At 32.6% G+C, this 25,252-nt stretch overlaps 2 protein-coding genes across 2 annotated transcripts; both read right to left on the minus strand.

Moving 5' to 3' along the window:
• Positions 1-12,866: 12,866 nt before the first annotated feature.
• LOC146920453 (bystin-like protein) lies at positions 12,867-21,140 on the minus strand. The gene is made up of 11 exons (XM_085713874.1): positions 20,733-21,140; positions 19,057-19,171; positions 18,935-18,986; positions 18,463-18,790; positions 17,330-17,409; positions 16,666-16,713; positions 15,475-15,621; positions 14,455-14,527; positions 14,300-14,375; positions 13,491-13,579; positions 12,867-13,253 (listed from the first exon to the last, which is right to left on the minus strand). The coding sequence occupies exons 1-10, from the start codon at positions 21,072-21,074 to the stop codon at positions 13,500-13,502; spliced, it is 1,341 nt and encodes a 446-aa protein (XP_085570000.1). The 5' UTR covers positions 21,075-21,140; the 3' UTR covers positions 12,867-13,253; positions 13,491-13,499.
• Positions 21,141-22,958: 1,818 nt separating this feature from the next.
• Positions 22,959-23,486, minus strand: LOC146920454 (uncharacterized). The gene has a single exon (XM_085711144.1). It carries the CDS (start codon positions 23,484-23,486, stop codon positions 22,959-22,961), a length of 528 nt encoding a protein of 175 aa, XP_085567270.1.
• Between the last annotated feature and the right edge of the window lie 1,766 nt (positions 23,487-25,252).

A 25,252-nucleotide genomic window follows, 5' to 3' on the forward strand; every position in this document is an offset into this window, starting at 1 on the left:
AGATTTGAAGGTTACAAATTCATATGCAAATGGACCAAAAGGACCAAGATAACATGAAAAAAAGTTAAAGGGCTAAATCGTTGCCTGGAATTACGTTAAGGGACCACAAGAATAATTTTGTTTATACTTAATTAGTAAAAAGAATAAAAAATATACTTTTGATATATGAAAATGTAGAAAATTCAGACTTTAATCCCTATAATTAATATTTTGTTTTTTTTATCTATACAGTATTCTAAACCGTCACTTTTAGTCTTTATTTATTTAATTTTTTTATTGATGTGACAAATTTTAGATGATGTGGCAACATGTGATAGGATATGATTACGTGCAATTCATAAAATGAAAGACATAAAAAAGGTCAAAATTAGGGTAATTCACCACAACTTCATGTCTCTTCTCGAGAGCTCATCATCTTCATTTCTACTTTTCTAATCTTTTACATCTGTGAAAATATCATGAAGTAGAGTTTGATCTTCGAGTGGGACATCTAGGCAAGACACGCTTCCTTTGTGTTGACGCGGACTACTTCTGAGGATGTACCACCATTGAAAATACACAACGCAAGTTTTTGGGACGCATTAAATGGAGTGTGGGTATCATATATCTTTACTTTTATTGTTGTGTAGGTGTTTAGTTGTTTCTATCATGTTAATTATGTTTTTCTTTTTGTAGAAGAGAGTGATGAGTAAATTGTTCATATGAGATGATGAATTTGACGCATAAACAACACCCACAAGGGATGTTTCATACATAATGGAAGTTGAAAAAATTGGAACTGAAATGTTGTGGTTCATGTAAGCTATTTCATGAAATTTAAATTGATTTATTGTTATGCATTTGTTTGTTTTCATTGATGCTAACTAAATTTACTAGTTGTTTTGTAGAGGGCTAAGGATCTTATCAAAATGGATCTGCCATCTCAGAGAGTGTATAAGGACCTCAATGATGATTAATGTGTTGGTTGTGGAGACAGGGGAGATCTAATCTGCTGTAATAGTCGTCCTTCCAGTTTTTCATCAAAGCTGCTTGGAAATAACAGATAGTCTACCACCTTCTTGTAGATTATTTGTTATATCCAAGCAACTTTGATGAAAAACTGGAAGGACAACTATCACAGCAAATTAGATCTCCCCCTTCTCCACAACCAGCACATGAATCATCATTAAGGTCCTTATACACTTTATGAGATGGCAGATCCATTTTGATAAAATCCTCAGCCCTACAAAAAAACCAGTAAATTTAGTTAGCGTTAATGAAAACAAACAAATGCATAACAATAAATCAATTTAAATTTCATGAAAAAGCTTACATGAACCACAACATTTGCGTTCCAATTTTTTCAACACTTTCTCCTTTCACTGCTTCTCCTCCACCGATCTGTTCACCATTCATTTTCTTATTTGTTATTTTTTCGCTTTTTTTTTTATCATTTTCGTGAATTATTATTATTATCAGCTTATTAATTTCGTAAATTATTATTATTATTATTATCAAGCTTATCAATTTCTTTTTCGTTTCCAAGTTTGCTTCTAGATTCTTATTGTTTGTTGTTAGATTTTTGTTGTTGGCGGTGTTGTTGTTCTTCCTATTTTGCAAAAATGGATCAAAGAGATGAATGATTCAGATGAAGGAAATGAATTAAGTTTTTAACCAATGTCAAAATGACATGTGTCAAGTTATCAGTTTTTTCACAAACCTAACAGAAATGACCAAAAAATGTAATGAATATGAAATTAAAAGACTGAAATAGACTTTTTTATTACTTATGTAATCAAAACGATAAAAAAATACTTAAAGGAGAAAATAACAATTTAGCCTTAATAGTTAGGGGTGTTCGTGGGTGGGTTTGGGCTGGGTTTAGCCAAACCCAAGACCCGAACCATATAGGATACTCAGGTTTGGGTGAGGTAAAACGTCCACCCGTTATATTAATGGGTGGGTTTGGGCAGACCCACTAGTTTTCGGTTGGGTTGTGGGTTACCCAAATTTTTATTTTTAATTTGTTAATATTAAATGACTAAATGACGCGTCCTCGTATTTTTTCTCATAAAAATTACTCAACTTTTTATTTTCTTAATAAAAATTGTGTAACCTATTTCACTATATTTTATCCTTATAAAATAATAAGTTCAAGGTTTTATATACAACAGACTTATGCCTCATGGTATGTGACTCCAAGAAAAAAGTGACGGATGAACATTTGAAGCAAGTTCTGCACTTTGAAGATCTCTTCTCAGGATTTGAACAAGGTTTGTACAGAATTCCTGAGGAAGTACAGAAAGAATGTTGTTTGTATTTCCAAAAATACAAGGGGCAAATGTTTAAATGGTGTGCTTCATCAAAGGTGTCGGCACATAAAGACAAAGCCGAGGAAAAAGCTTGAAACGTGTCATGTAAATAGAAAAAGTGTACAGTGGAACCTTATCATCTGATTCAGATGGGGACCACTTAAGGACAAGAATCTTATCACCTTATGTGATAATGCGTTTGCTTTTTCTTTGCGTGTTTTAATTGCCTTTCTTTTTAGCTGGCTTGGAAAAGGACATGTGAACCACTTGTAAGTCCTTTCCGCCTATAAATAAGAGCTTCCGGCTCATTGTAAAATAAGAGTGAATGAACTAAGTTTTCTTTGTGTGAAATTGTTCTCTTAAACTCTTCCTAGTTTTTAACTAGTTGAGCCTTGAGCTTCTGCTCTGGAGGGTTCTGATTCTTGAGCTTCTGCTCTGGAGGAATCACGTATTTCTTAGAAATACACCTTAGTTACTCAAAAATATAACCTCAGGTTATGCCCAAAACAGATCGAAAGATCAGACACATTAAAAGCTTTGAGCTAAAATCAGATACATCAATAAACCTTTCGGTTAATCAGAGAATCAAAAGCTTTCAAGTCATATCCAAAAAATCAGGTATGAATTTGAGTATGATTTCTTATAAAAATACTATCCAGTATTATATAATCAATTTAATTATTGTTAACACAAATAATTTTACCATAATAGTAAAATTGTCAAATTAAAATGGAATTTAGCACGATAAAAGAAGATGCATCTGGATTCATAGCCGATGTATTAATAGATCATATATAAAAGGTAGATTTTAACTTAAAACCTGAAGAAAATTTCAGAGAAAAACAAAAGAATATTTTTTCTTGGCTTAAATAAGTTATTCGTCCCTGCAAATAGGGGTCGCTTAAAATTTCGTCCCTGCAATCGCTAATCCTTTTTTTTTCCCCTGCAAAGTTTAATCAGTTAAAAATTCGTCCCTTGACCCAGTTAATGACTGCCACGTCATCAAAATTACCATAATGGCATGGGAATTGACGAAAATACCCCTGGGCTAATTTTTTTTTTCCTTCAAAAATCTTTTTTTTTCAAAATTTTGAAAATTCTTTTTTAAATTAACAAAATCTGAAAAAATAATTAAAAGTCAAAAAAAAATTCGGAAAAAAACTGTTCAAATTAAAACTGAAAAATTTTCGGGAAAAAATCGTAAAAAAAATTCGGGAAAAAACTGAATTTTTTTTTGAAGGAAAAAAAAATAAGCCAGGGGTATTTTCGTCAATTCCCATGCCATTTTGTTAATTTGATGACGTGGCAGTCATTAACTTGGTCAAGGGACGAATTTTTAACTGATTAAACTTTGCAGGGGCAAAAAAAAAGGATTAGCGATTGCAGGGATAAAATTTTAAACGACCCCTATTTGCAGGGACGAATAACATATTTAAGCCTTTTTTCTTTAATAAAAGAAAAACTATCCAGAGAAAACATCCTAAAATATGGAATGATGGTAGGAGAAGTACCTATACTAATGGAATCAACAGATGATCTGTTGTTACAACCATGATAGATAAAGAACAAATAGGTGAAAGATTAAAACATATATCGATAGAAAAAAGGAAAAGGATAGGATATATTCATATATCAACTATCCAAATAATCATAAAAAGTACTTTTATGACAGGAATAGATTCAGAACTAGAACTTCTAATAGAAGATGCTAGAATGAATAAAAATAAATCACTAATAACAAGAGGCGAAGGAAATTTAAAATATGGAAAACTAAAATTAGACATAAATCTACAAATAGGTTTGAGCCTAAATGATATAGATCTAAATAGATCCATAGTAATCCATTACAGACTCAAAGATCAAGATCTTATGAGATCATGAAATCATCCTTTCACTGTATGTTATAGGATGAATTATGCACTAAGTAACTCTCATCATAGTATAGAGTTTAGTGGAAAAGAAAAGATACAGATAGATGAACTATTTGCATCATTCTTAAAATTAGAATCACCAATTCTAAAACCATTAGAAAAATCAAAGTCAATTATGTCCATTGATAGAACTCCTTTATTACGGAGTAGTAGTCTAAAGCCAAGACAAAATTCCTTGACAAAGTTTTTAGCCCCCAGATCTTCATTTGGAAATGAAGAAAAAGAAGAGCTTAAAAAGACTATTTCAGAATTAAAATCAGAAGTTTCAAACATTAATAAAAAGTAATAATGCCCGGACTAAGTCTTAAAACAGAGTTAAAACTCTTTAAAGAAAAACTAGAAAACATAGTTTTTGAAATAGAATTTCATAGAAAAAGAATTATGTTAAGACATTCTTTTTCACGCCCAAGATCTAGCACTCTATCATATAGATTATATTGATAATTTACTAGAAGAAATAGAAGATTTAGAAAATCTTACGAGTATACAACAAGAAAGAGCTAAAACACTCTTAAAACCATTTCAAGGTCTAATTAAAATCGAACAAATGTTAAAACAAGCTCGAGAAAATTCCGCTGGCGATTCTGCCCCCAACCTGGTATCAGAGCCAGTAATACAATCCTAAGGGATAAAAATGAAAATAAAAATAAAAAAGAAAATAAAAATATCTTTTTTCCAAAAAAGACAAAAACTTTTTAAAATCGCTTTTCTAATTAACCGATTTAAAAAGATATCCACGTGGCACTCTCTTATTAGCCCACATAAGTGACTTTTTCTAAAAAGTCATAAAAGTAACTTCACCATAGCAGTCCCCTAAAAAAAGTTACAAGTCAAGTGAGGGGCCTAGGCCCACACACCTACCAATGTGGGGTCGTCCCTGATGTCAAGTTTATCTTGGTTCACTTCAAACTGAAGCAGCTACCTCCAGTCCACCCCTTACAAGAGATTTCACCTCAGTACACTCGAGGTATTAATTCTCTATAATCTGAATTGATTACAAGTTCTAAGGTATAATCTTTTCTACCTGACAATACCCTAGATTTTACACTGCAAATATTTATGAGTAAACCTAGTCTCCTTGTCTTGCCAAAGATATGGGCGTAACTTATGAGGAGTTACAACAATGATAATATGAAAGGTTGTTTGGTAGTTACAGAGTGTACTCTCATAGAGAAGGTGATACAACTTCTAGCTCAATACATGTGTTTGATCTTTCGATGGAAAAATGAATATCACTTGTGAAATTTCTTTTTCTCTAATTTAGCAAGTTTATTTCTCTAAAACATATTTGAATGTTTCTCAGTATTGTTCTTGCTTGGTATTGTGCTTGCTTGGTATTGTTCTTATGTGTTGTATTTTGCTAAGTGTTTGAGAGTTGTTTATATAACCAAGTATGATTGAACCATTGTAGAGCATACTCCTTAAAATTGTATCCTTATCTTGAATTTTGAACCGTTGCAATGATATGCCACTGATTATTGTATCCTTAAGTCACGCTGCATGAGTTAACTCACGCAGAAATTAACACTTACGTGAGTTAACTCACGTAGGTATTGTTTTTCATAAAAATTATTGCCTTCTTCTCTATTCCTCTTCTCTGTTCCTCATCTTCTTCTCAAGTGCAACACACCATAAAAACAACAACACAACACAAATTCATCGAAGTCACCCCATTAGGACCCTTTCCAGAAAACTCTCTAACTTGAAGCAACTGCTATACATGATAAATAATGAGAAAAATGAAAGATCGTAATTGGATATGCGACAACTAATTAAGGGAGTTTCAAGGAACTGACCAAAGACAAATGCATCCAAACTTTTGTTTGGCATGTACTCATATATCGACATCTTTTCCTCTCCTTCAACACAGCAGCCAAGAAGTCTTATCAGATTGCGATGCTGAAGCTTACAAATCACAACTACATCATTCTTGAATTCTTCTAGTCCCTGTCTGGATGATGAATTTGTGTTGTGTTGTTGTTTTTATGGTGTGTTGCACTTGAGAAGAAGATGAGGAATAGAGCAGAGGAATAGAGAAGAAGGCAAGAAAAACAATACCTACGTGAGTTAACTCACGTAAATGTTAATTGCTGCGTGAGTTAACTCACGTAAGTGTTAATTTCTGCGTGAGTTAACTCATGCAGCGTGACTTAAGTCATGCATGTGTAAAATGTAAGTCCTGTTTTTTTACACTTGCGCTAGTTAACTAGCGCAGGGGTATTTTCGGAATGGTTGCAGGGCGCGAGCGAAAAGTGCTGGGTGGAGAGCAAAATTCTAACTTTTTTTATGCATGAGGAATGAAACATAAAATTTGACTATAGCCTATACTATAAAAACTATACTAACATTTAATACACTAAAAGCCAATCTCTTGTTTCTCTCAAAAAAAAAAAAACCAATCTCTTGTTAGTGTCTTTTGATTATATGAATATTATCAAGAATCAAATGTGAAATCGTATGAGAGATAAATATTTAAAGGGTCATGTTAACTTGTGCCCTTAGAGCACATGTTAAGGAACTTAAAAGAAGTAACTTTGCATTGGAAAATATAACATTTTGACTTTTAAGAAGTTGAATGCACTGCTTTTTATACTTATATTTCTTTAATAAGTTCCTTAACATGTGCCCTCGAGGGCACAAGTTAACATTTGCCATATTTAAATGATTGTTTGGTTACTTATATTGAAATAGATACTTTTATATTAACAAAAAAAACTCAGTTTTTATTTTTAATCAAGTAGCCTAATGACTAAATTAATATTCACCCTAAAAGACTTAAAGTGAATAAGTGAGGAATTTGAGGTTCAACCCCCAACCCTTGTATATCGCAATGTCCCTACAAACTGCGGACGAGATACTTTTATAGTTTTACTGGCATTGAAAATGAGGAAATCGTTCAACATTTATAACATGAAAAACATCAAAGAACAATTATGATATATATTCCTAAAAATACACGTATACATTTATGCTTTTAAAACTAAAATATTATGTGGCCTACAATGCAGAAAATTTATGGGTCTGTGTCGCTACTTGTTTTTTTTTTTTAATCGACAAATATTATTAAACGTCATCCCTGCAAGACGTAAAGTATGGACGAAACAAGATACAAATGGTGCCGCATATAGACGGTAGACCATAACCACCTAAAAAACATCCCTTAAGATAAACCCACCAAAACACATCACCACCTAAAACAGACTCCAGAAAAAAAAAAAACAAAAAAAAAACAAAAGAAAAAGGAATTTTTTTTTTTTTTTAAATCTCACGCAATACCCTCTCTCTTGTATTTTTTCACATTTACGGCGAACATGATGTGAGATTGCATGTCGATTAATAAGAGCTCTCTCACCAGCTTGCGAGGATGAGGAACACAATTGCCAAGAAAATCAGTCGAAGATGACCGGTGAGTAGAATCAACAACTAGCCAGTGTGGAGAACAAGCAAGTTCAAATTCTAGTCATCATCACACCTCGACTTTAATAACTTGCAATTCATCCAACTCACGATATGCCAATTGATCCCACAAATTAGCCAAATTTTTTTTAAGGATTAATTAAGTAAATAGTCTCTATAAATATTCAGATTTTTGTTTTTAGTCCCTACAAAATAAAATCACACTTTTTAATCCTGTGACATTTTCTTTTAGTATTTTAGGGATCGAAAATGCTGACGTAAATTTTTTACAGGATTAAAAATGTTGATGGAAAATTTTACAGAGACCAAAAATGCTGATAAATTTTTTTTGCATAGACTAAAAAGAACGATTTTATTTTATAAGAATTAAAATAAAATTCTAAATATCTGTAGGACCATCTACTTGGTTAACCCAAAATTTAATCAAACACTACTCTTCTTTACGATAAGCGTACACTTTGACAACTTACTATTCAGCCAACTCGCTGTGTGCCAATTGTTCCCACAAATTAGACATGACAAAATAAAATTCTTGAATCCATATTATTATTTTAAACCTACATCTTTCTATTCACATTTACTTCTCGATCATGATTTTTTCGAAAACCACACTTTATAATTCTGGCAAAATTACAATGTCACGTAGTTTTTAATCAGTAGAAGCATGTGGTAAGCACCACTTAAACCAATATTACTATAATCTCGTCAAAGACACATGTGATTCAAAACATACATTGATAATTTCAATTTTATACTATACAGTATATACACATGGAGAAGAGATAATTGTCAAAACCTACATACACGGCATGAGGGATGTGAATGTGACAACATACGTAAATTCCCTAATTTTAGGGCCTAGAAAAGCGCCGATACTAAAGGCTTATGTCTCTGAATTTGTCCGTACTCACATGTATTAACCCAAACTCGTAGTGGTATATGCTATGAGTATGACAAAACAAGATAGTGACTCACGGAGAATTTATATATAAGTCACGTTACATACATAATTTTAATAGAAATAACACATTCTCTAACTTGTTTCTTTTGTTGTTTAAGAAACTAACATACTTTTAAGAACCTAAGAAACAAACATACTTTTCATCTAATGTAAAACTCACGCTTGACACGTAAGAAGATTGGAACTTTAAAAGAGTTAATAATATGATCATCTTTAATAAAAAGAACCTAATTTCGATTTATAAAGTCTCTCTTTTAAAATGGGAGGTTCAACTACATATAAAAACAGATGTTCTGCTGCTGACTCATCGACCAGTCTTATCGTAAATACAAAGAACATAAACCGTGAAGATATCTTGAGGCGTATGTCTGTCAACGGGGCTAAACATCCTAATTACAAATTAATTTGTAGATATATTGTTATTTTTATCTTTAAAGATAAAGGCCTCGAATGTTTACCACCAATTGAGAGGAGTAAGGACCACCAAATGATCAATGGAAAATAGAAAAGAGCAATAATTCATTCTTCTAGTGCTTGTTTTCAGTTGTAGTAGCTGTTAAGAATATTGAGTTGGATTTTAGGAGCGGCTGTATCTAACTTGTCCCCTTTTGAAACTCGCACCAAAGTAACTTGCCTTTGCCGCTCCTACTCCTTTTAACCTGCTAACAAACAAAAAGTTCAAGAAACTGCCCTATAGTATTGTACTAGCACTATATATAATTGTCATCCCCACTAGGCCACCACTATATGTCTCCATTTTGATATGCTACATTGTGTGTTGGGAATAATACCCATCCAAGAAGAACATGGGGATTATGGCTTACCACTTTTTGGTTTTTCATGTTTCACACTTTCAATGCAAGGAATATGGAATGCTTTTTGTAATTTGTATCCAATAAATTCATAAATCATACATATCTATCTTTTATGGCTTCATATGTTAAAACTATGGCTCAGGCTAGGGTGGGAGAGCTTGATAGGTCTCCCACCGTGAGCAAGTGAAAAAAATAACTTTTGACGGTCAGATATTAAAATTCTATGATTGTTAACATACACCAACAACATCAGATACTTTTTAATTCTCACTTTGTTCTCTCTTCTCCATCTTCAACTTTCTTTCCCTGTTTCTCACCCAGAAATTCAGATTGGCAGCAACATGAGTTTCAAACAGAGTTGACATATAAGCTTGGTTGAACGCATCTTCCGTTGATCTGAAGCTCTGCCATTGAAACAAATATATTTTTCTTTGAAATACCAACGCGCTTCCATGAAAGAGTAATGAGATAATTTTTTTAAAAAAAACTTGACGAATTTATTTAACCAATTTAAGTGTGAAAGATTCAAGTTTTAATAGTTTAAGAAAGAAAAAAAAATGAAATTTAGTGACAAAATTGTGATTTTTCGAAAGCTTCACACATCTTTCAAACCTCTCAACCACCTTTTGGGGCATTTAGGAACCGCAAGCAAACACCATTTTTCTTTTTTGCAGAAGATGCAAGCAAATTATTGAACAAACAGAAAATCCATTGTTTGGATATTAATAAAGGAACACAAGTTAATTAGCTATCTTATTTATTTTTTCTTTTACAATTTCCTTTCATTATATTAATCTTGAACTGGGACAAATCCCCTTCCTTTGTTTTCCAATTCCATGTCAATTTTCACTATCGATTATGGATTGATTATCGCAAGGAGAGAGAAAGATTTGTTCTGAAAAACTAAAGTAGTTGAAGAAGGAGAAAGAGAAGAGTGAGAATGGAAATTGATAAGGTGTTGGTAGTGCATCATAACAATCTTGAAAGCTTACAATCTAACGGTTAATAATACTCTCTCACCGTGAGAGACCTATCAAGGTCGCTCACCCTAGAAGGCGCCTAAAACTATTCATGGTTTATGATGCATATTCTTATACTTTCAATCATTAATTAATTTACTAATTTATGTTCCTCACTCTACTTTTAAAGTGATTTGACCACTTTTAGAATAAAAAATTTAGCATAAAAAAGATTGACCACTTTAGACGAGTCAAATCCAAATTACATGATGTCAATAACCACAATTTATCTACAAGCTTTTAGATGAAGTTCAATTTTTCCGTTGGTTTGAAATTTTGGATCAGTCTCTCCAAGATTTGACTACTAAGAGCATCCACATCCATGCCACTCAAATGGGTAGTATAAATGGGTCCCACATAATATTTTATATCACTTCACACTTTCCAATTATTTAAACCACTCAACTACATTTTCTAAATATCCATACCACCATTCAAAAACTCTAAAATGGGTCCCACTAATCTTACACTATACTTCAATTTTATATTTTAAACTAATAAATTATTGATAAAAGTTGAAAAAGGAAGAGAACGACACCGTTGCCATTCTTGGCACCGTAGTAAACAATTGCCACCACAACAATGTCAATTAGCAGTGTCCAAGCAGTATCCAAACTGACACAAGCTGTACATGCTGGCAAAGACACCACCGATATTTATGCTCTAACCATCAAACTATATACACAGCTCACAATGGAGTATGTGCAAAAACTAACATAGTGCCTGTTTGGGATCCCGTTGCTTTTTGAAAAGTCACGGTGAAGCAGAAGCTTCAATTTCCAGCTTCAGGATTTTCATGTTTGCTTTGCCTTGGGAAGCGCAATTTTGCCTTGGGAAGTGCAATTCTGGTTTGGAACGTGATACCAAACAGGCTCATAGTATCAAAGTCCATCCGGATATAAGTACTCATTTCGTCCCAAACTAAATACTCCCTCCGTCTCACAATATTAGTCGTTTAAGGTTTGTGCACGATTATTAAGGAAATGATTAATTGTGTTGATTTCAATGGTAAAATTAATTTCATTTACTAAAATACCCTTATTAATTGTAGTTAGTGGAGTAGTTAAGTTGGATGAAATTCAATAAATAAGGGTATAATAATGGAAAAAAATAATAAATGTTGCCTTGGTATTCTAAAGTGACAATTATTTTAAAAAAAATAAAAAATGCTAAAGAGACAATTATTATGAGACGGAGGGAGTACAAAAAATAAACACATGGTCTCTAATATTTACTTCGACTATAAGACCGCCAAAAGTAAAAAACACAGCTATAACAGACAACTGGATGTTTTGAAAAAGTCATAGTCGGGTAGGAAAAGAGATTATTTTAATTGCTCTTGAGGAGAAGTGTTGAAAAAACAAGTCACACATTCACACATAAGATTAAAGGCTAAAATATGGTATTGGTCCCTGCAAAATACGACAGTTTTGATTTTAGTCTCTGCAAATTTTTTTTATAGTTTTTGATCCCTGCAAAAATAGGCTAGTTTTGGTTTTAGTCCCTGCAAATTTTTTTTATAGTTTTTGGTCCCTGCAAAAATAGGTCAGTTTTGGTTTTAGTCCCTGCAAATTTTTTTTTAAGTTTTTGATCCCTGCAAATTTTTTTTTTTGGAAATAGTTCCTAACCCCAATTATGTGATGATTTGTCACTTTTGTGCATATGTGGCATGTGCTTATTTAATAAAAAAAATATTATTTTTTATAATTTATATAACAATAATTATTTTTTAATTAAAAAATAATAATAAAACAGATACAATAATTATTTTTTAATTTATAAAAGTGAAAGAATCATCACATAACTGAGGTCAGGGACTATTTCTAAAAACAGAAATTTTTGCAGGGACCAAAAACTATAAAAAAAATTTGCAGGGACTAAAACCAAAACTGGCCTATTTTTGCAGGGACCAAAAACTATAAAAAAATTTTGCAGAGACTAAAACCAAAACTGACCTATTTTGCAGGGACCAATACCATATTTTAGCCTAAGATAAAATAGATTAGACTAATATTCATTCTGATATTTAAACAGAATACATTTATTCTGAACTTTTTCTTTTCGATTTTACCTCCTCTCCTCACTTAAACTATTTTATCATCTTTACAATTTTTATTTAAGTTTTCAATTAAATAAAAATTAAGTTAATGGTATATAACTAATTCAATTAAATACCATTACAATTTTTATTTAAGGTTTCAATTTTTATAATTGGTATGACCTGTGTCTTTACAAGTTCAATCTTCTATTCAATTTTTAAAACATTTTTTGCACCAACTCAAAACGATAGAAACTCTTCAAAAGTAGGTTCGTACAAAGAAAACAACACCTTGTCTGCCTCAAGGAGCACCATATCAACGTCCAATACTTCAGTTTGGTTATGGTTTTACAACTGTATACCTAGCCAATATTCTAGCATTCACAGCGGTAACTTTATGCAGACAAAAATTCATCTATTTATCCCTTTAAATAAAACCAATCAATACAGTAAATGTGAACAGCATGCATAAATATACAATGTTAGAAGCAAAATAAGCTAAAATACATTGTCCAATCAGGCTAAAAAATAAATATACCCCTTAGGTTTTATCCACGCCGAAAACATGTATTATAACAATTTCAATAATACTACACTACCCAGATAGTAAGAATGTTGGGAAAAGAAACAGAAGCTAAAAACGCAGTTGTCGAAAATTCATCGGGGTAAAAACATAAAGCATGAAAATCCAATATTTCATGTGCATTCGAGTACAAAATTGCAAAGAGACCACCATCAGCATGAAGATGAGAGTGTGTACAACTTCTCCAGGGGGGAAAACCTGCCACAGAAAACCAGTGTTTCAAGACTTGGAAAAACATGCAGAGTACAAGAAAGAAGCTGCCAAATAAAATAATTTAACATCAAATTAACACCACTAAAGGGGTATTTTGGTTTAAATACATTATAGTAATTGGTAAAGTTATAATTAATAATCTTAAGAATTCTTGTTCTTGATAAAAGATAGATATGTCAAACCTAGGAAAGAACCATCACTAAGACAAGATCATAATCATACCTCAATAAATTAGTCCAATTCCATTGGTACATCTGGAATGTCGAATCTATCTTCTTCGATAGTCTTGTTTATCACAGATACTGGAGCGGGTAATGAATAGTCAAGGAAAGAGTATGCAACATATTTTCTAACATTCTTAATGTGGCCGGTTCCAAATAAGTAAGAATCAGAGACATGCTATATTTTAAAAGTGATGTTTGGTTTGGATCAAGAAAATCCTTCAATCAAATTGGATAACCACTACACAGACATGTCAATTGAAGTAACAATAGAAATTTTCAGATGTATTTTCTTACTTCAAATTATCTGTCTTTACTAGTAGAAATTCAAATTGAAAAAATAAAAAGGAGAGATGATCTTGTATCATTTATAATGCAAGAGTCTTCTTATTAAATATCAACTACTGTAGTATCTGGCATCTTTTCTTCGAAATTTATGCTGCAAGGAAGGTTGTCCAGAGAATATGTTGCCAAGACTGAATTGCAGGCAGCAACAAAAAAAAAAAAAAAAAATCTACAGAGGAGCAGGGGTCCTGAGTTTTATTGTTGCAAAATTTCATGCTCATCTTGATATTTGTGTAGTGATCAAAAGACTTTCCGAATTCTAAACATTAATTATTGATATAATCTAAATTCTTATTTTTAGCAATCCCAACATTAAGAAGCTTAAATTTATCTCGGACTTTTCACCTTAAGCCTGCCGTGATCCTAACTCAAGGTACACTAAACATGCAATGCCATACAGTACATATCTAACCTTATTAAAGCGAAGTAGAGAAAGGGAGGGCAAAAAATTAAAGAAAAGGATATAATTTGACATAAGATCGTCCTCCTTTTCACCTCGGTTACGACTGTGGTCTAGCTCTCTACTTATTTCAGGTGTAACCTGCAGTAAGATAATTAATATCAGTCACAACCAGAAATGCAAAATGAGAAAAACAGTCTATCAGATCTTGTGCTCTCACCAAGAAATGATTTTGCTTTTCCAGAAGAAGCTTTAAATTTTCCTTATCTTCCTTCTGCAGTTCATTTTTGTACCTGAAACAGAAGGCTTAGTCAGAAAAGGCTTAATATTCAAAAAGCCAAAAGAACATGAATCATAGCTAGAACATTTGACAGCTTAATCAAATGAGATCAATAGATATATATTTTATAAGAAAGATCAATAGATATTGAATTAGATAATATGATGAACGTGTAAGAAAATAAGGGGCAGCCCGGTGAACTAAAAAAGCTCCCGCATACGCAGGGTCTGGGAAGGGGTCCCACCATTTTTGGTGTATTGTACCGAGCCTCACCCTGTTTTTTACACAAGAGGCTGTTTCTAGAACTTAAACCCATGACCTTTCAGTCACGTGACAACAACTTTACCGTTGCGCCAAGGCTCCCCCTTTGATTACAGAAACAATCAAGAGAAAAAAAAAAAAAATCTGGGGATAATCGACTCTCTGTTAAGAACTGGTTTTGCTGAATGAATACGTGAAACCTAACTTCTTACAATAATACCTCTAGGCTCTAGCTCAAATACATTCCCTTCTCCTCTCCACCCAATGCCCTAGCTGTGGCTGACTAGAGAAAGGGTGATAAGTGACATCAAAAGTGGGACACTGAGAGGAGAGGCCCAAATGCCATTCTGGTGTTTTTTTAAATACATAATATTACAAAATGCCACATCTTTATTTTAAAGGATTTTTGGAAATTTTTTATATCATTGAGAGACAGTGCTATAGCGGCAGTGACATTCGCTACTATCCTATAGTGGCTAGGAGACACTCTGCTACACCACTACTAGAATAGTATGCTATTGACAACACCGATTCTTTTTATCCAAATTTACTTTTTTTTTTTTTTCCTTTTCTAATTCATTAAAACATTCAACTCCATTACTTGAGTTGCATTTTCCTGTTTATCAATCATCATTGTATTGGATATCCAATAAAAAACGGATGTGCACAAAAAATTACAGAAAATGGTAAATTACTGACCTCTGCACAAATGCAAGAAGTGATTGGTGCCATATAACAGGCATTGTCCTAGTATCATTTTCAAATCTCATGAAATGAGCAACAACTGCATCAACCACACGATACGGCAAAGCATATTTCTTCTCCAAAAAAAGCTTTATGAAATAGCTGAAATTATTATCACAGTTAGTATCTATCTGATATTGAGAGAAGAAAAATCAGTTTTTGAGAAAACATATGATGCTCTATTTTTCTAAACTAACAAGTCAACATATTAATCAATTCGTTATAATGTGTTGTAGTGGGATCAGCCTCTTCTGTCATAACCAAGATTGTTAAAATTTATGCCTCAAAATATTCAATAAACTACTACTCCCTCCGTCCCGGAATATCTGACCCATTTACTAAAAAAAAGTGTCCCAAAATAACTGAGCCATTTCAATTTTCAATACAACTTTCATCATTCCCAATACAATATAACTCTAATTAATACTACTTTCATCATTCCCAATTCAATATATTCCACTTTCCCCTTTATTTATACATTTTTCTTAATCTGTGTGAAAAACCAAACTGGCTCAGATATTCCGGGACGGAGGGAGTATATGATATTATTAAAACTTAAAGTGTCTTAGTCCTTCAAAATATCATTTTTTAAATTATCGTATAATTTATATATATATATATATATTTTTTTTTTTTTGAATGGAAAATGTTAGTAATTAGTTCTTAGATTATTTTTTTCTCCTTTGCCCGGGTTTGAACCCAAGACCTCCAACTCCTTATCCCTTAGCTCAAACCAGTTGAATTACCCAACTGCCCAATTATGGTATAATTTAGAATTGCGTTTACTTTTAGGGTAAAAGCATGTACCTTTTGTAAGTGTATGGGCTTAAAGTGAATAAATTCAAACAGGGTACAATTTAAAAAAAAAAAAAAAAAAGCGCGTTTTGAAGAATAAACCACACTTATTAATCCTATGATTATCAATTGCTGATATCATAAAACAAGAATTGGCCATACTTATCTATCTGTCTATCTTTAATATATATACAACAGTGAAAATATGATGCATTATGTGTAAGATATATTTTAGTAATTTTTTTAAAATTTGAATTCTTACTTCATGATATCAGAGCTATGGTTAATGCCCCATTCAATATTCTATTTTGTAGATTGTATTATCAAACAAAAGGCAACAGTGATAAATACCTTGTTGTGCCACAATAATCCATCCCAGCAAGCTTCAATAGTGCAACACTGTATGAACATCAAGAAGTTAGGGTGCGTCAGACATTGGACATGACTCGAACTAGAACTAATTAAAGCTTTTAATTTCAATAACCACATGAAAGGTGTACACTAAGTATTACTACTAGCAGTAACTTTTAAGCGCTGAGGAAGCAAACAAATAGATTTGCCATGGAATTTTGTCTTGCTTCTATGTTAGTACTTGATATACGGAGGAAAAGATAACATAAAGAAACCAAATAGTTCAAGAAAACAGAGCATTTTCTATTTAAAATAATTCAAAAAAAATATGTATTTTCTTTTTATTAGAGGTGCTATGAGAAAAAAAATCTGGAAATCCAAGATTGCACAATCAACATTTACAATGAAAAAGGATATAAACAATTTTACTGGGTCATTCATGATAATGAGATCTGATCAACTAAATTAGCACTGCTTATTAAAGAAACTCATCCCTAATTCCATTCTACAATAATAAATGCAATCTATTCTGAACATAAGTTTGAGAAACCAATCCTTGACCACTATGGCATGCATCAATGCACTGTACAAACGAAAACCAAACACTTGCTTCCTTGTATCCGATTTGTAATAATTCAAGTCATGATTGATCAAGTTAACATACCTTGAATGGAGTGGAGGAATAGTACACTTTTCTATAATGCTTCCAACAATGACTGCTTCTCTGAGAGTGCATGTTCGTGACTGTACATAAAGAATAAAGTCAAACCAGAGAGGAAAATGAATAAGATAATTTATAGGTTTTGTTTAGACCACTTATGGTATATGTAAAGGCAAATGCCAGTGAGTGACTTAAGAGCATTGTTTAACAAGTCCAAAAAAGGAAGATTTTATGGGATGTTGTGTATTTAATAAATTGAGAAGAGATATACTTAACCATGTCAATGAATAATTACGATGTTTGGAATCCTTAAACGATGCCTTTAGGGCATTAGTTCGCAAGACCCTAATAGTTGGCAAGACCCTTACGTAATGTAAATTGTAATAAAGATAGTGTTTTCTCATACAATTAATAAATTCAAAATTATGATTATCAACAAGCTGTGTGTTTCTTCTAATTTATTAATTTCTTATATAAAATAGAAATAGAACATGTGTCATTCTACATTACATATGAGGTTGTATGCTTTACAAAAATAATACCAGACCAAATATCACCAAATGCATGTCATTGTAAAAGCAACTACATGAAGGCAACCAAAACAAAGTGAGAGAATATTATAAAAAACAATATGAACACAATTGCAACAGTAGCTAAACAGAGAAGGCAACAAGAGGGAAAACAGGGGAAATTCACAATGCATCATTGAAACAACCAAAATGACTTTTTTCAAGTTCCTTCACCATTCCACACCCATGTTATGTCACCTTTTCCAAACAGGATTTATATTTAATTTTTCTTATTACAACGATGTTATTCCATCTTTTTCCCGATAATTATGACTAAATTTAACACAGGTAATCAATCTAGTCTCTAGAAGATGCACGACATTCACATCAATTCCTCAACACCCAAATACAAATTTATTAACGTCCCACTTAATATTGCATAAACTGCCAACATCAGAAAGATATTTATTAACATGTTCAAAATCTTAAAAATGTATTACAATGGAAAAGCAGAGTCTTTATCATCAATTGATGGATTAATAGAATATCAAAAACAGAACCTAATAAAATAATGGCCAATCATCAGTTAGGAACATAAAAGTTAACAACCTAGATATGATTATGTACCTCACATAGTGGAAACAATATTCCCTTAAAGAAAGCAGCAGGTTTGTACAATGCCTTTTTCAGTGTTTGGTATAAAGCAAAATGCAGCCGTTGGTTCTTTTTTATATCATCTCTCACTCTTGGAAGCAACACAAGCTTGTAGAAGCGCTCAGCCTTTTTTGCACCGAAATTAGAAGCAAAAATCCTAGTGGCTTGAAACAAAGCATTTGGAGACCACTTTTCAGGTTCAGTAAGATATAAGACCTCCTCCCAATTTTGCATTGAGGGGATGTGTTTAAATGCCTTGGGGATTTTGCCTATTGTATATCTGCTAAGAAGACCTCCAACCCTGCAATACGAAAGATGGTTCAAGGAGTTATGCATGATATGAAAACCTCATATTAACAAGCTAAGTATCTAAATGGAAGGAAATGAATTCATTCATCTAATCTACATATTTGTAAAAAGAATTTGAAATAGAAATTGTAAATACCCCTTGTATATGTCAAGTATTTTTTCATCCATTTTAGGCACTGGTGGATTCTCTGCACACATAACAACTCATAAACAAACGAAATTCAGATCCCAAATCAAAGTGCAGTTTTATATTATTACCTGTAACAACAGGTCCTGCTAATCTTTTAACAATGGTGTCTGTAAGTGTTATCTGGCCACCCGAGTCCCTAGAATTGAATAATGCCAATATTCTCTCATCCTCCGGAGTAATATCCTGAATTTCAAGTAATCAAAACAGAACAACCAAAGTCACTACTGTAAACAAAAAGGGTTGAAGAAAATAAACTCAATTCACTATAAAATCATTTGAAAATATAAATACGCATTGCTAATAATTTTTCACTTTCAACATGTAAGAATGATAAATAATGCACTTAGGAGTTAGGAGTCTTTTTGGATTGACTTATTTAAGATTATCTACCAACATAAGCACTTGTGAGACTATTTGGGAGAGCTTATTTTAAAAGCTTATGACATGTCCATAAGTTGCTTTCAATTCATTTTCATAAGCTCTCCTAGATAGGTTCCTTATGAAAATAAGTTATAGCCTATATGAAACAAGTGAAGTCAATAATTTAGAGATTAAATTTAAGTGATATGTTAAAAAAAAACTGAAGCTGTTTTGTGTGTTAACTGAATAAAATTCACTTTTATTAAAAGAATTTAAAAAAATGATTTTCTGGAGAAGCTAGTAAGAACTGCTTCTCATTTGAAGCATCTTTTAGATTTTCATACTCTCATCTTTTTGAAAATATGTAACAAACTAATGAAAACTTCTAAAATGTGATTATTTTGTTTCAAAAAATATTTTTCCACAAAAAAAAAATGCCAAACGGGCTTGGGGGGTTGACTTATTTGAGATTATTCCTAGCACAAGTTTCGTGAGACTGTTTGAAAAGCTTGTGAAAACATCTTGTGACATTTTTCATAATCTGTTTGCAACTTATTTCCATGATTTCTCCAAGATAGTTTATGAGAACAGCCTATAGATTATATGAAAATGAAAATTAACTTTATTTTATCTTTTATACGCAAGCACTTATGAGCTTAATCACTTGTGCTACAAGCTGTTAATCCAAACAAGGCCTGAATATTTAGATAGAAATTATGGCCATGTTTGGATAAAGAGCTTATTTGCAACTTAAGCAAAAGTGGTTATCACGATAAACGCTTGTGTATAGCCTATATAAGTTATTTCTATAGCAAAAGATAAAGTAAAATTAAATTGTTTTTGTATATATAATAAGTTGTTTACATACACTATTTTGGAAAACTTATGAAAATAAGCTTCATAAGTTCTCCTAAAAAATATCACAAAACTTATGCCAGTAGATAAACTCAAATAAGCTAATCCAAACAAGCCCATAGTTTATACATATGCACTTATTTGATAAGCTGAAACAAGTCAAACCAAACAGTCCCTATAGTTTATACATATGCACTTATACAACAAAAGCCAAGCCTTCCCCCCTCCCCCCGTTACATGGATCAAATTATCAGACATAAACCATATTTCAGTCCAACTAATTAATAAATCTTCTCTACTAGTTTCTTCGATAGTTTTTCTAGGTCTTCCTCTGATGGTTTTACTAGTGATCTAACTATCTCCATCTTTCTCTGATACATATGCACTTATATGATAAACAATTACGCTGTTGTAAAAGCTTAATTAAGCTAATTATCCAATGACTTTCTCAATCTAATTCCTTTCATACAAGCATAACACAAACTTATCCAAAAAAAATAATAAGAATCAAAGGAAAAAAATAACTCACAGGAACTTCACCATCAACATGGCTTTGATTTTCATCAAACCCAGTAAAATCATCAATATCACCATCAACATCATCCTCACCAACAATGGGAACATTGGGAGCCTCTTCCACACCGCGAAACGAACTTCTGGTAACATTCTCAGCTTCATCTTCCTCTTCAACCTCTCTGAGTTGAAGCTTAGCTTCCTTGATAATCTTTGAACTGATATGAGAATCAATCAACTCGCCTTCTTTCTGGTGACGTTTTGGAGCTTTGGAGGATTTCTTGGATTTGGCGTATTCAGTGCCGTCTGGAATGAAGGGTTCGGGGTTTTGAATTCTTTCCTTTCTCTTCTTCGCCATTGATGATGAATCTGTTCTTCTGCTTCGGGGTGGAAAAACTAGGGTTTAGGTCGATAATTTGTAGCGAAGGATGAAGGATTTAGGCTGCGTTGGGTTTTATTTGTTTTTAGGGTTTAATAAATTGTTGTTTAAAACACAAAATTAATAATCCGTAAAAAATAATGAGTGAAGATCATTTTTGTCCTTTGTTAGTAAAAAAAAAAAAAAAAAAATCATTTTGGTCCCGAGTCCTGACAAAATTTTACCATCAATTAAACTTATTTTTTTAAATAAATGAGGGACTGATTTATCCATTTAAAAAATCTTTTAATTTCACCTTAGTGCTTAATTGACATTGGCTCTGTTTGGATTAACTTATTTTAGAGCTTATGCAAAACAGTTTATGCAAATAAATATGTTTTTATGTCTTATTTATAAGCTTGTTAATGTAGTTTATGAAAAAATAGTTTATGAAGATACAATTTTCATTAGTGAGAATTTATGGATTAAGATAAAAACTTATTTATTTACATATAAGCTCTTTTTTAATCCAAACAGGGCCATTGTTATGCAGTCAAATTAACGTTTGTAGAAAAATAAATAATAATGCAGTCAAATTAATGATACACATGATATGTTCAATGATAGCAACTAAATTCAAGTACTAAATTGTCTCGGTTTAATTTTACAAAGAATTAAATAGGGCCTTTTTATTTGTCGAGGATCAATTTGACCTCTACACAATTTTCCAAGGATCAAAATGGCTTTTTACTAAAAATAATATTAATATAATTTATCAAGTGCATTTGATTCGTAAAACAATAAGAGTACGAGACATAACATGTAACAATATAGAACAGAAGGATACATCATAATTGTATTAGAGATATAGAGAGGTAATTTTTATGTTGGAAAATAAAAAGAGTAATTTGGTATTTTTTAATAGTTAGTACCTTTGACGAAGAGGTGTTTTTTGTCGATCAATTGCTACCTGTTTTGTCCAGTCTAGTTCTCCACTTTTTAGCAAATCAAACGCATTTGAGTGTATTTGTTTCAAGTTAAGTTTGTAAATTTCTCGGAATAAAATGATGAAGTTTGTAAATTTCTCGGAATAAAATGATGAAAATTTGAATTCGTATGTTTGTTATAGGTTTATTAAATTTTATTCATGGGTATACTTTTTTTTTTTTATCAAAGCAATGAAAATAAATTGTAAACCAGGATTAATGACTGAACATGTAAACATACCCCTTAAGAATTCTAATAAGACATAGCAACAATTATGCAGAATATTTGAGTGTCAAACCTTCCTAATCCTCTAAACACAAATATTTGGGATTGGTTTTGATTACACCCTTTTTGGAACGATTTTGTATGTGCTCACTACTTATGCTTTTTGGTGAAACTTGTCTATTTGTATGCTTCTTTTGTTTTTTGTTTGTAGCTGCTGCTGGACAAGCAAGGCTAGATTCATGTTCCTCACTAATATAATCCCCCCAAAGCTTTTGTAAAATGTCCACACTTCCCTGAGTTGTAGAAGAAATTTCAACTGCAGAATGCACTTTTGTATCCACGTGCTCCAAAACAGGAAGCTTGTCTGTTGTCAGAGAGGTGTGTTTAGTAGTGATAGATTGAGGCATAACAGGTTGCATGCAAGTGATATCCATACCAGACAAACTAGGATCCAAATCAATGGTTGAGGAAACAACGACCGATGACTTCTCAGGTAAGTTAGCCAACGCTAAGTGCGTCCTTGATGAACCTATAACAAGGTCCTCATTACAAACAATTAGTGTGGAGCTTGCCGCCACAGGTTGTAAATCTTCAACCAAAGCCTTATCATCTACGAGGTTTTCCAGTTCCTTTAGAAGTTTAAAGAAATTTTTCAAAGGCAGAGCCATATCACTAGCCAAAGGTTTGTTCTTGTTCCAAGACTGAGAACACCATATCAGGGGCATTATCTGTTGTGTTCACTGGTACAGGAGATACATGCACCACCTCTAGATTTAGCTTATCTGCAAGAAAGGATGTAATTTGTTTCTCAGATAACCTTTCAGACAAGTTTTTGGACACAAGGTTGTGTTTGTCGGAATGATTTGCCTTGTTATGATATCTCTTACCCTTAGAATCCTTAGCAGCTCCACCTTGAACTCTTAACTTCTTACATTGTTGAATGTTATGACCAATCGCTTTATAATTGTTGCAAAAAAGAGGGTGTTTCTCATAGGTGACCTTTAAGTGAAAAGCATAACCCTCTCTCTCAACAAGCACATAATTGAACAACCTCACAGAAAGGTCCACATCAACTAAGACTCTAGCATACATCCCAAAACCCCTTGCTTGCCTAGCTTCATCAATAGCAAGAGGGGTCCCAATAACAGAGGCTATCTCAAAGAGAGTATGATAACCCCAATACTCTTGAGGGAGTTGCATCAACAGTAGAACCTGAGAAGCCTTGACTCAAGGTTCATGACCCCTAGGGCCAAAACTTTGCACATATCCTCAACTGTGTGGAACTTGAATTCAAAGAAACCCTTTCCTAAAGGAATCACAACCCAATTTTATGCACATATTTCCATAGAAAATTAAGCTTGGACTTTAACATCTGAGTGGTAAGAGGAGGATCCCCTTTTGTGAAGAGTTAACCTGCCATGAAGACATCGTTTACCCACTTCTAAGCTAGATTATTCATAATTTGATTTTGTAATTTTTATACTAACAACATCACCTTTAATTACTTTTTTCAGTAAGTGATTCAAAATTAAATCATAGTTCTGAGAAACAGCTTGAGAAAAAGTCTTACAAGAGGAGTTTGCAAATTTCAGGCCTGTTGATTTCGCTGCCAGCCCTAGAAACTTCCAAGGACAAGTCAGGAAACCACAAGGAACCACCACGGAAGAGAGGATCGAGATGAGATTCCGGCGGGCTCGAAAGAGAGAACAAACCAGCCAGAAAGCGACTAGAATGACGCTAAAGTGAAGAACGACTAGATGCAACCATCACCGAGTCGGAACCGGGGAGAAAACTGGACCATATCTACTACAGAAATGCCGTTACGAAAACGGCGAATAACGGTAAATAAGGGTAGATCTTGAATGAGGAGACAAAACGCTGAAGGAAACTGCAAAAAACGGGCGAGTAACAGTGCGTAAGTGAGGTAAAACGCCACCGAAGTACGGTGGCCGAAAGAAAAGCTTGGAGGAGAGAGAACGGAGCATCTTTTAGCTTTGATATTAAAATTGTTCACGAGTATACAAAATTCATGGTAAAGAAAAATATTCACAAAGAAAAGGGTGCTCCATAAAGATGAGAATAATATTTATATGTAACTAATCATAAGTAGGTTCAAGATGTGGGACATCATAAAAAAAACTCATCCTAAGTCATAATTTAATGTGGGGCCTCATGAAATGTTAAAAAGACATTTCAATGAAAAAAAATGGTAGGTTCAAGATGGAGGAGTAGTCTCGCTTAGACACAAGCATAAATAAAATTATTTAAGCACTGTTTTATCTTGGTTTTCGGGTGTCAAACATTGATTAAGTTTGAACCTTTTAAACCGGTGATATCTTATTTTTTCTTGGGAAGGGAAAAAAGTAAGCAAAACCTTTGAGAATCGAGGTCCGGGAGTTGTTTTCGCTACGGGAAGGTGTTAGGCACCCATAACGACTATAGTATCCTATAGGAACCGTCTTTAATTTCTACGCGCGCGCTTTATTTTTAAATGCTATTTTGAAATGATATTTACACCTAAGAGTTACTAAATGAAGAATTGGAGGGAGAAGAATGCTTTTGGATTTTTATTTTAGTTGAATTGAAGGAATTTTGTTCCTTGCCTACGTACCCGATTAAGGGATCAAATCCACCGTAGTTCTCTTCCAAAAATGTTTTTGTTTTTGTTGGTTGATTTTAAGTTTGAAAATTGGAATTTTGAAGAATAGAAAGAGGCCTCAAGGGCATGAGATTTATGAAATTGTGAGGTTGGATTAGTCATTTTGCAAAAGAAGTCAAAGTTTGATTATTTTTCATTGAAGTTTGATTAAGAAAATGAAAGGAAAATTCAATGGGGTTTTGACCCCAAGGTTTATTATGAAAAATGTTTGAATGATGTTGTTCAAGTTTTTTTGGAAAATGATTTTTCTAAGTATAAAGCCTAAACATTCATCTAAACATACAATCCTAAACATACATCTAAACAT

Source organism: Medicago sativa, chromosome 5, assembly GCF_051527215.1.
Source record: "Medicago sativa cultivar Bolivia chromosome 5, Bolivia_mono, whole genome shotgun sequence".
Taxonomy (NCBI): Eukaryota; Viridiplantae; Streptophyta; class Magnoliopsida; order Fabales; family Fabaceae; genus Medicago; species Medicago sativa.